At 40.3% G+C, this 12,158-nt stretch overlaps 1 protein-coding gene across 1 annotated transcript; it reads right to left on the bottom strand.

Moving 5' to 3' along the window:
* Nucleotides 1–4,313: 4,313 nt before the first annotated feature.
* LOC149161325 (uncharacterized) lies at nucleotides 4,314–5,204 on the bottom strand. The gene has a single exon (XM_089434844.1). It carries the CDS (start codon nucleotides 5,202–5,204, stop codon nucleotides 4,314–4,316), a length of 891 nt encoding a protein of 296 aa, XP_089290970.1.
* Nucleotides 5,205–12,158: the final 6,954 nt, after the last annotated feature.

Below are 12,158 nucleotides of genomic sequence, written 5' to 3'. Positions count from 1 at the left end.
CATATTGTTATTACTGTGCCCCATAGAATCCCTCTATTGTAATTTTTTTGGCTTTATATTATTATTGTTAGGTCGGCTGGGTTATATTGTGACTCCCAAGACTCCTATATATAGAAAGGAGGTTTTGTCATTTGAATCATCCAAGAATTGTTCATTTATGTAATGTAAAGGAGGTTGCCCTTGAAGAGGCTAAATTCTAAGGCGTTGATCTATCTTTTTCTTGCGCTGGTTTCATAACATAACTTCTATTATAGTATTTCTAATGAAAGCCTTTCGTCTCCAGTTTGACAGAATTTTGTGTTTTCTAGTATGCCTTTCTAGTGTTTCATATCTTATTTCTACACATGTTCAAAGAATTTATATGAAGGGGTGGGTAAGTGTAGATTAAGTCTTAATCTCTTTGAAATCCCCTGAAAAATCATAACCTTTAGAAAAATATTAGCTTATTGGACTCTTTGTCCAAGATAGCTCCTCTTTGACTGGTTTTTACTTTATGCATTCTGATAACCATTAAAAGATATTAGCTTATTGGACTATTGGTTCGAAATAGCTCCTCTTAGAATTGTTTTCAGTTTGGCCTTCAGTTTCCTTTGAATATATTTTGTTGGGCTGTAGAAATCTTCTACACGCATCCAAATTTCCCTAGTTGTTAAGAAGTCTGTCTGATTGCTTAATTATTAGGAATCTCCTTACATTCTTCTATCATAATCCTTGAAAAGCTAAGTTATTATGTCAGGCTGGAAGCTGACACGTTCTGAAGGGACCTTGTGAGAGAGGCCTTTAATCATGGATAGGGATTGTCATTGATCACCAACCACACCCAATTAAAACCATAAATCTGGCCATTGTGCTTCAAAGGCCGCTGTTCAGTGACAGGTGAACAACGTTAAGAAAAGCCTTGTAACCATTGAGGGAGCCCCTTCTGGTTCAAGGGCCAGCTTGAACCTAAAGGCTGGTTGAGTTGGTTTCCTGGCATAGTTTTTGCAGCCAAGGACTACCAACGGGAAATAGGTACAACACCAGTAACAAAATCCAAAATACATACATTACATTTTATGATCGGAATAATATATGCAACTACGGTTGTAAGAGTTGAGTGACATGAACGATCAATACACACCAAATTAGTACCTTGTGTTGTAACTCCAATCACAATAGTTTGACGAAGGATTTATCTCATTGATGTGGCATAGTTTTGACATGAAAATAATTGGTAAAACGTTTGTTAGTCATCAAATCAAGTAACTGTAATCAAATTATATGCATAGAATTATATAGAGTAGAATGATTATATACCTTTAGTTTCGTGCATCACATTAACTAAGAAGATCACGAGCTCTCTCTTCTGATCGTCGCTAGAACCAGTGGTTCCACGTCCAGAATACTAATTGGCAGCTGTGATAAAAGCATTGTGAGTGTAGAATCTCTTGCCCTTGTAGGAGTAAAGGGAGTTCGTATCCCCTATTGACATCTTAGGCACTTGACAATGGCAGCGACAACATAATTGAATGTTTGGAATTTTAGATTACGTGTCAACATAATTGCATGTCCTTTAGATTTCCTCTACAAGCACGTTACTAGAGGTAAGAGTAATTGACTAGATGAAAATTCAATTAAAAAAATAATATATAACATTATCTGCCATTACTTCATGCTCTGGATGCAACAGGTCTGTAGATACACTTTTCAGATGAAGCATATTTGAGGCATATTTCCCCAAATTTAATCTCCCTCGTCCATTTTTTTTAATAAAAATAAGTCAACGAACCTTCGAATAATTAGTTTTGAATAACAATGTTAGGCCGTTAGGGTTTCCTTATATAATGAATGTTATTATATTAATTATATAAATATATAACATATAGTATTATAATTTTATTATTATATTAATTATATAAATATATAATATATATTATTATATGTTTATATATAGAAAGTAAGATTTAAAATTATTTTTAATTGGTTGGAAGATTATTTTTCTTAGACATAAAAAAATGGATTAATAGTCCAAAACTTAAAGAAAATCAACAACTTATGTTTTAGAGGCCCTTGATATATCTATCAATGAATTATATCAAGTGGTGTGGTTCTCCTTGAATAACAACAGTAAATCAATGCATTTGTGGATAACAACCAATAAACGACAAGGGAAAAAAAAAACCAATAAATGATGAGTGCCTTCACTACCAATTAATAATTTGAGTTGGGATAGGTTTTCCCACCTTAAAAAATAAACACAAACAATTAACAATAAATTTAAAACTTTTAATTAATAATATTTTTATTAATTACCTTGACCATATAGAATTGGAAGTTTCCATCACACATCTATGGGTGGGTGGTTTTTCACAACTCTTCCATCACTCCAGGTTTTAGAAGATAAACAATTAACAATACCTCCATCCTTCATTATGGTCAACATGTTGTCCTTCATTATGGTTAACACGCTATCACTGACATATTGTGGTATCATTAATTTGAGAGTTTTATCATCAAATATCTAGTTTGGGTAGCCATGTTTCTTAGAAAGATATACTTGCCTAAATATCAAGCCAATGCATTTGAAACATTGTAAAAGTAACAGGATGATGCTTCCTAATATATCATTTGACAATCAATATCCATGGCATTGATCACTTTAAATCTCATTTATTTGGCTAGCATAGTAGAATAAATCACACAATAACATAGTTAATCACATAAATAATAATTATTCATAACATTCACATGTATAGATACTCAATTTCCATTATTTTAATAGTATTTCATAAATAAAAAGAAAAAATGATTAAGTAAATGTATAATTGAGTCATGTTAACGAAAATAAGACATTACAAAAAATAAAATCTCCCTCTCTCTCTCTCTATCACACACACACACACACACATTTAAGAGACACAATTTGAATTAACAAAATCTTACTCTTAACAGTCATTTCTCGAAATTAAGTAGCCCACTAATAATTCACTAACAAAAGGGGAATTATAAACACACTAGCAATAAAGGAAAGATCATTACCATTCTAGTGAAGGAAAAAAGATGTAGGAGCACATTATAATATTACTCTAGATATAATGACTCTACAAAATGTCTTCATAAAGATAGTTAGGGCTTAACAAAATCCTTAGCTTATGCAAGAGAACCTACAAGAACAATCCATATAGGTCACCCAAGTTAGATGAAATAACAACCTTCCAAGATATCCACACAAGTGACAACCCTAAAATGCATAAACCCTATTGTTTACTACCATGTCCTTTGTTCAAATGCATACATAACACATACTTGGTCATCAAATAGTTTGTTATCCAATCCTAAAACATCACAGTCCTATCCACCACGAAATGCACCAACATGCCTGGCGAATCACGATTTCCATGGAAGTGGCTACTTGAAGATAAGAGTTATTCCTTGTCATAGTACATTCATGCACTTCATCGTAGCATCCAGTAGAATTGTAGAACTTGGAAGCATTAGTTCCATAAATTCTATATCAACCCTTAAACAATTTTTTATGAGTAGAGCTTGTTATATTTTAAAAATAGATGCTACCATTAAGACAACAATAATTTCGACAATCAAGTCTAAGAAAAATGGAAATAAATGTTGGTGCATTGGAACATATGAAGAATATTACAATGCCAAGGATGGAAACATGTGAAATAGGTGTGAGTACATAAATAATAAGTGCATTGGAACATATGAACAATATTATGATGCCAAGGATGAAAACATGTAAAATAGGTGTGAGTACATAAATAATAACCAAACTATTCAAACAAGATTGAAACAAAAAAAATTAAAAAATTTAACAATAAAATAAATCACCTATTATGATTTTCTTTTTCCTCCATAGTATTACATCCATAGCCACTACACATTTGATTCAGGGTTTTAAAACCATCTCAAAATGGAAATAAGCACTTCGACCTACTTAAAAATGATATAAAAATTAAATAATCTAAAATTTTGTTGAGAAATGGCAACAAGAAATTCCAGTTTAATTTGTCCTTGAATTAATTTGAGGATTAAAATCGAATTTTATTCTCATAGCAACTTGTAAATAGTTTTTTTTTTTTTTAACAGAAACGGTTAGAGAGATATATTAATTTCTGGCCAAAATGCCGCAATTCTGATTACAATATGCAGAGCAAAATCCAGAATGCTCTTTGTCCAGGACCGAAGTCTCTTTTCCTATGCTACACCAGAGATTTTTACAAACTATTTTTCTGGCAACCGCCTCTATTTTTCCCAATTTAAAAATGCAAACGAACTGCTTCAGTATAAGGCAGTAAATCATGATCACCAGATGGTTAAGGAATGGGATCCCAACCTTCTTCTCCATCTCTGAGAATGACTCCGAGGGGGAGAAGAGCAGCTTTATTAGCTTCAGCGTCAGCCTCTTTGTTGTTGTCTCTCTTGACATGATAGAATTTCAAGCTCTGAAAGGAATTTGAAAGGATTCTTGTTCTGGTAATCAACCTGGACAGCCTTAGATCTGATGGGACAGAGCTGTCTATGATAGTTTTTATGATAGTCTGAGAGTCTCCCATCACTATTGCATCATTGATTCCGAGAGATTTAAGTTGCTTCAGCCCTTGGAAAAGGGCCAGAGCTTCAGCTTGAATGCTGGTGTTGAAGCCCACTCCCCAGGCAAATCTGAGAACAGTTCTGCCATCCGCTCTCTTAACAACTCCACCAGCACCGGATCTGCCCGGGTTGCCTTTGGCAGCCCCATCAAAGAAGAGGATAATATGCTCCTGCTTTGAGCAAAGAGCCAAGAAATCTGAAGCGTTAAGACGAATTTGCCAGTCTTTAGGGAGAACGGGAGGCCTGACAATTTCAATGAAGCGGAGGTCCAGGGAGTCACTCCAAGCTGCATCAAGATCTCTCAGTCCTGCCCCATCAAGCTGTTCACCAACACATTCCTTTAACTGAGTTTTGATTTTAACCCAGACAATCTTGAAATCTCTCTTCTTGTCTCTGAAAATCCTCTGATTTCTTTCCAGCCAGGTGTGCCAACAGATTAATTTGGGAAGAATACACCAGGCAGCTTTGAGATGGACATTTTGAGGAGAGCCTCCGGGATACGACCGCATCCAGATCGAGAACAACTCTGGAATATTATTGGGGAGGATGATATCTGCCCTCCATGGGCCTAAGGCCGCATTCCAGAGATCGGCTACAAACTTGCAATTCAGCATCAGATGCGCAACAGTTTCTGAATTTTCACCGCACAGGGAACAACGAGAGGGGCCGTGATAACCTCTTTTGTGTAATCTGTCAAAATACGCTGGTGACAGAGGAGCCAACAAAAATAGTCGATTTTTGGAAGCGAACGCTGGAACCAAACTCCTTTCCATGGTTTCGGATCTGGAGGAACGTGGGGATGCGCTAAGATCTGCCTGTATCCTTGAGAGACGGAGTAGCGCCCAGGCGACGAGCCCCAGCCACGGGTGTCTGACTTTTTGCTGTTCAAAGGAGCCTTACCATTTAGGAAGTCTGAGAAGATTGCCAGTTCGTTGGATAGGGACTGGGGCACCTCAAAATTAATCCAGCTGAGCCAGTGACCATTCTCCCAATTCGATATATCCCACAGTGTAATGAACCCCGATCTGTACATCCAATCTTTCAGCGCTGACAGGGAGCGATCATCAGACAGAGGGTCGCAGCCCATTATACGATCCTCCCAAATTCTGATTTGCTTGCCATTACCCGGGATCCAATGAGCATGATCGTTGATTAGGGAGGAGGATTTTGCACAGAGCTTTTGAATTAGCGAGCCAGAGTTTGCTCTGGGGTGATCTAGGCACCTTTTCCTCTGCCCACGAAAGAACTTTTTCCACAAGGCGAGCTGAGCCCACCCTGGATTTGGGGCAATAATCCTCCAGATCAATTTTTCTCCCAACGCCATGTTTTGCATGCAAATGTTCTTAAATTTCAGGCCGCCTTCCAATCTGGGCATGGAGACTTTAGTCCAGCTTAATAGAGGAATTTTCTTTTCGTTAGCTTTCCCGCCTTTCCAAAAGAATTTTCTGATATGCTCCTCCATTTTCTTTATAATTCCAACAGGGGCCAGCATCACTGCAAATTGATATATGGGTAGGCTGTTAAGGACAGCTTTTATTAGAACTGACTTACCTGCCAGATTAAGCCAGTTAAAACCCCAGGAATGGATCTTAGACTCGAACTTTTCCAGCAGGGGCAACCAATCTCTGTTGACAGCACGTTTTTGAAAGATAGGGAGGCCCAAATACTTGAAGGAGGACCAAGATGAGGATGCCGCGAAACCAAAACAACTGGAGATGGCTTGTAATGTGGAGGCAGGGGTGTTCCAGCAGTAGACATGGCATTTGCCTTTATTCAGCTTGCTTCCAGAGTCTTCACAGTAGTCATCAACCACTTCTTTGAAACTTTTAGCTGAGGACACAGAGGCAGCGCCCAGCAAGAGGGAATCATCCGCGAATAATGCGTGATTTATGTTATTAACCCCTCTCGCAATGTTCAGCCCCATAAGATCTTGGTTCCGTTGCTTTTTGTTCAAGAGGAAGCTGAGGACGGAAGCTTGAAGGACAAAGAGTAGAGGTGATAAAGGACACCCTTGCCTCAAACCACAAGAAGCTTTGAAGAAATCTGAGGCCCTCCCATTCACCAGAGGGGCTATCCAAGGCTCACTGATACAGGCCTTAATCCAGTTGATAAATTTGGGTCCAAATCCGAATTTGCGCAGGACATCCAATAGAAAGCTGTGTCTCACTCTGTCAAAGGCGCTTTCAAGATCTAGCTTGACAACCATACCTTTCTCTTTGCGAACCAAACTAGAGTGGATCGCCTCTTGGACCAGGACAAAGTTGTCCACGATCTGTCTTCCATGAATAAATCCTCCCTGGTTCGCAGGAATGATGTTCGGGAGGATGATTTTTAATCTGTTGGCAATAACTTTCGTGATCAGCTTATAGCCTATATTACAAATGGATATAGGGCGAAACCGGCTGAAGGAGTTGGCTCCTTTCTCCTTGGGAATGAGGGCCAAGAAGGCCGAATTAGTGCTTCCCCCAATTTTCTGGCACTCTTGGGATTTCCATATCATTCTGCATAGGTCTTTCTCCACAATCTGCCAACAGGTCTGAATGAATCCGGCAGTGAAACCGTCAGGGCCCGGGGCCTTATCCGGTTCCATAGCGAGGAGAGAGGCTTTTATTTCATGATTAGAGATCTCAGCATCCAGAAATTGATTATTTCTTTCGGTTATCAGGAAGGGCACCTCATTCACAAGGGAAGAAGCATGATCGATGGGCTCTTCTTCACTGTAAAGATTTTTGAAATGAGTGAAGGCCGCGTTCTTTATGCATCTGATATCTCTATGGGTGGTGGTCTCAACTTTAATTTTAGAGATGGAGTTGAAACATTTTCGGGCCTGAGCTTGCTTATGGAAGAAAGAAGAGTTTCTATCTCCCGCCTTGAGCCAAAGACTGCGGGATTTCAGTCTCCAATACTCTTCCTCTGCCAAGCTAGCCTTAAGGAGCATGCGCTGAAGGTTAGCCTCCTTGTCAAGTAATTCTTTAGTGATCTCAGTGTTTTCTGAAACCAAATGATGCGATTCGAGACACTCCTGGATCATTTTCCTTTCCACAGCAGGATTTGGTAAGGATTTTACCCAGGACTTTAGAGCAGCTTTGACTCTCCTGAGTTTCTCCTCCCAAACAAAGAATGCAGAGCCTTTGACAGGGAGCTTCCAGGTTTCTTTTATCAGAGGCAAGAAAGACTGCTCCTTGACCCAGTGAGAGTTAAATTTAAAAGGAATGGGACCTTGATCCGAATGAGCCAGCAGCTCGAGTTTAATGGGACGATGATCGGAAACACTGCAAGGAAGAATATGCATTCTAGATTCTAGGCCAAGAAGAAGAAAAGAGCTTTGAATGAGAAATCTATCTAACCTTGCAGCGATGTGACCTGGACCGATTCTTTTGTTTGTCCATGTGTACTTCCCAGCCGAAGGCTTAATATCGATCATATCCCAGTCGAGAAGCAAATCCTCAACCCATTCCCGCGCCGGGTCCCTGACGATGCTTCCTCCATGTTTTTCAGACAATGATAATGTTAGGTTAAGATCCCCTGCTATGATAATATTAGCTAATTCTTCAGTATCTACCAGATTCCTAATGGAGTCCCAACAATGCTTTTTCTCTGCTGAGCTGACGGGAGCATACACGTTGAAGAGGGAGAGTGTCGTATCTGTTTCTACGTGTTGGATTTTTGAGAACAGCCAATGGGTGTTTTTAACTTCTCTGATCTTTGTAAATTTGTTTGCATTCCAAATAGTGCCCAGTCCACCAGAAGCACCTCGAGCTGAGACTGCTTGTCCTTCGCTTTGCTTCCACAACTTCTTGCCGATCTAGAGGAAGGCATAGTCCTCCATTTTAGTCTCCTAGATAAGGAGAATATCGGGAGATTCTGTTCTTATCAGGCTTCTTATAGCTTCTTCTTTTATTCTGCTCCCCATACCCCTGCAATTCCAGGAGACAATCTTCATCACTTGCATTTTGAGTGATGAGCTCCCTTAGAGCTCTGGGACTGATTTCTGTTCTTCTTCGGAGTATTTGCCAAAAGCTTCTCAAGGGTTGGTTGACTTCCCTGGAGCTTGTCTTTGTAGGTCTCTTGTTCTCTTTTTTCCCGCGCAGATTTTCGACCTCTCAATGATCTTCTGGCCGAGGTTTGCGAAGCTCCTATTTCGCCTTCTTCTTCTGATTCCTCCGAACTTTGCACATCCTCTGTCTCTTCAATGAGAGGCTCTTTTGGTCTGTCTTCATTACTTTCCACCTGTATTGGTTCCATGAGGGACTCCTTGGGGATCGATCCTTCTTTCTGTATCTCTGGTTCTAGGGAACCTTCCATAGCTGGGCTTAACAGAGTGTATTTGTTTCCTTGCTCTTCCATGCTAGGGGTTTGGTTTCTAGGGGCAACCTGAGAACCATTGCCTTTTGTATTGCCTGTTCGGTTGGCTTTGTGGGCATTTTTGGATCTTTTAACCTGGGTCCAACCTTCGTCCTTGCCTTTCTCCATTTCAGTATTCTTTGGACAGTTCCGAGCGAAGTGGCCATAAACCTGGCATTTCCTGCACTTGAACGGGAGCTACTCATAGTCCAGCTTCTGAACATGAGACCAGCTTCCAACCCTGATCTTTACTGCCTCAGGCAAACCAACTTCCAGGTCAACTTCAACGTAGATTCTTGCACAGTCGAATTGGTCCTTGTTATTTGCTCGGTCGATGAATTTGCCCAAGGTGTTACCGATATGCTTTAGGGATTCCCAATTCCAACAATGCACAGGCAGATTGGGCAGCCTAACCCACACAGGAACGGCTGTGGGAACGTCAACTGAAGGATCAAAATCAGGCATCCACTTGTTGAGATACAACCCCTGAGGGCCCATGAAATAGGGACTGTTCCGGAATATCAGATCCTTATCCTCTTTATCAGTAAATTCAAACATGAAGAATCCCTTCCCTAGAAAATACGAGGTGACACCATTCTTAATCAACGGAGCCCAGTTTCTAGCAATCCAGCTCTCCGTGGATTTGGGGGAGGGCCAGAGGCCCGTGAACTGACCTACCAGAGCTCTCTCAGCCAGGGAAAGGGCGACCTTGATCGGACCCTCAGGGGGAAGCGAGATCTCTGGAATGTCGTCCAAACGTTTCACGAACTTCGCAGTCTCTGAAGCTTTCTTCTTCGACAGGGATTCCAGGAGCTTAAGGAAGGCTTCGGCATCGGAAGGGGGGAGGGGGCGGATCCATTGAAGCAGCACAGCGGATCAAACCCCACAAGCCATCTCAGGAGCAACGAACAGAGCATAAGGGAGACCCAACAGAGTTACAGGAGTGGGGGAAAAGCACCATGCAGGGGAGCTCCTCGTAGGGGGAAGAGCCCACAGGAGGCCTACGGAGCCCACCAAGCAGCGTGAGGGCCGAGCAGTCGACAGACGTAGAGGAGCAGAGCGACAGCTAGGTCTCCGAGCGAATCCTCGATCAAGAAACTTGTAAATAGTTAATTAAGTTTAGTTAACTTAATTAGCATAGGAATTTCAAGTTGGAAGTCTTTATGTAGTCATGTATACGTTCTCTCTAAATTTTAGGGGTCCATGATGAGTTTGACTGAGTTATAGTCAATTAAACTAGTTCTAACTGTTTGTGGAACAAATAGACATGTAGTAGTGAGTTGGTGCACTAGTGCATTCGTAGGTGCTACTCCAGTTAACTGAAGATTCCCTCATGAGAAACTCATGCATGTCAATTAAGAGAAAGATCCAGTTGAGACTAGAGTGCAGGGACAATGTATTTTCAGTTGTACACTAATCCGATTTGTACAGATCATGCATGCAATCAATAATTGACCCAAGTTTGGATTGCACAATTTTGGAGGAAGGATTTCCCAATAAATATGGGTTCATCTTTATAGGAATTGCACAAGGAAATAAGGGCTTGGAAGGGAGCAGGAATTGGCTAAGTATTGGCTTGAGCTAGCTTGTGAGCATCGATTTGATTATACTTATGCTAGGATTGTTCTTGTGAGAACAATCATTGTATTCTCATCTTGGATTTCTGATTAATGCAATATAGATAGTTGGGGTTTTGAGCATTGGCTTTCCCTAGAGAAACATATTGTGTTATGTGCAATTGATTATAGTCCTCTTATCAATTATTGTTTTCATCGATCATTGGTTTCCGTTGTTTGAAAGTAGAGTAGATTCTTGTCTTGTGTTTTAGTACATTACATGAGCTGCTGAATCTACAAGAAAATCTACATGGTATCAGAGTTGAAGACAATGTACTAGAGGAGATTTCGAAGTTGAGGTTACAGGTGAAATTTGAATATGCAATTCATACTTCAGGATCAGTAAGTCAATTTCTACGATTTGAGGCTCGAGTATGCCTTGGAAGGAAACTTGAATTACATAGCATGGAAAGACATGATGGAATTAATGCTGGAAGACAATGGACTTAAGGAATTCATTGATCAAGATATTCCTAAGCCACCAACATTAGATGCTAATTATCTGGCTAAATGGAAGAAGTGTGTGGCAAAGGTGAGGCGGATAATTATTGAGGGAGTTCGAGACCACACTGTCTCGAGTCTCCATGGAAAGGAAACTCCATAATCAATGTGGAAAACATTGATCGACCTGTTTCAAAATAGAAGTGACCATAGGAAATTGGCACTGAAGGACAAACTTAAAAAAATCAAGATGGAGAAGGGAAACACAATTCAGAAATACTTGACCAAGTTCACTCATTATTGAGATGAGCTTGGAAGTGTTGGGATTACCGTTGCTGAGGACGATATGGTGAGCCTAGCTCTTCTACGACTCCCCAAGAGTTGGCATAGTTATCAAGAATCTGTCAATGGGAGGGAGAAGCTGTCAGATTGGGAATGAACGTGGTCAGATTTGATGTAGGAAGAGATCAACAGGAGCACCAGAGATGGATCATCATCAAAGAATGATGATGAGGAAAATTGTGCCTTAGTAGGTAAGGCAAAGAAAGGGAAGGGAAGGTGTCCCATTCCAAATTAGATTCTTGTCATTGAGGCAATAATAAGGACATGTAGAAATTCAAGTGCTTTCATTTTCATGAGCTGTGACATTTTGCTACAAATTGTCCACTCAATAAGTCCAAGAAGAAGTCCTCAAGAGGAGCGACAGGTGAGGCTCTTGCCTCATAATTCGAATTGTACTTTACCCTCATTGCATGCATGGTGTCATCAATGATGGGTAGTGTATGGTACCTAGACAATGGAGCTACATTCCACATGATTGACAACAAGGAGATTTTCAGTGATCTGGAGGAGAAGGATCTCTAGATGCATATCGATATGGGTGACGACGAGATGTATAGTGCTACTGGATTGGGCATGGTTACTTTTCAAAAGGAGTTGGGTAATCCTCTCACCTTGAGATATGTTATGTATGTTCCCAGGTTGAATAAGTACTTAGTATTTGTTGCTATGCTAGAGGATAAAGGCTATGATGTGATCTTTAGTGAAGGAAAGACATTCTTTCGTCACACCGCCACATGACAGGTATAAAGGATAGGGATTCGGGTGAAGAATCTCTACAAGTTGGAGGTAGAAGATTGTGTTGCCTTGAGCATAAAAGCAGAAAAG

The sequence above is a fragment of the Pinus tabuliformis genome, chromosome 5_2 (genome assembly GCF_031772625.1).
Source record: "Pinus tabuliformis cultivar Carrire ecotype Pingquan chromosome 5_2, CPIR1, whole genome shotgun sequence".
In the NCBI taxonomy this organism is placed as follows: Eukaryota; Viridiplantae; Streptophyta; class Pinopsida; order Pinales; family Pinaceae; genus Pinus; species Pinus tabuliformis.
The sequence above is the reverse complement of the archived record's forward strand: the minus strand, read 5'-3'. Positions and strand labels throughout refer to the sequence as shown.

What these genes read in the sequence shown, in the direction of transcription:
- LOC149161325 (XM_089434844.1), bottom strand. Translation starts at nt 5,204, where the DNA reads ATGCTGAATTGCAAGTTTGTAGCCGATCTCTGGAATGCGGCCTTAGGC.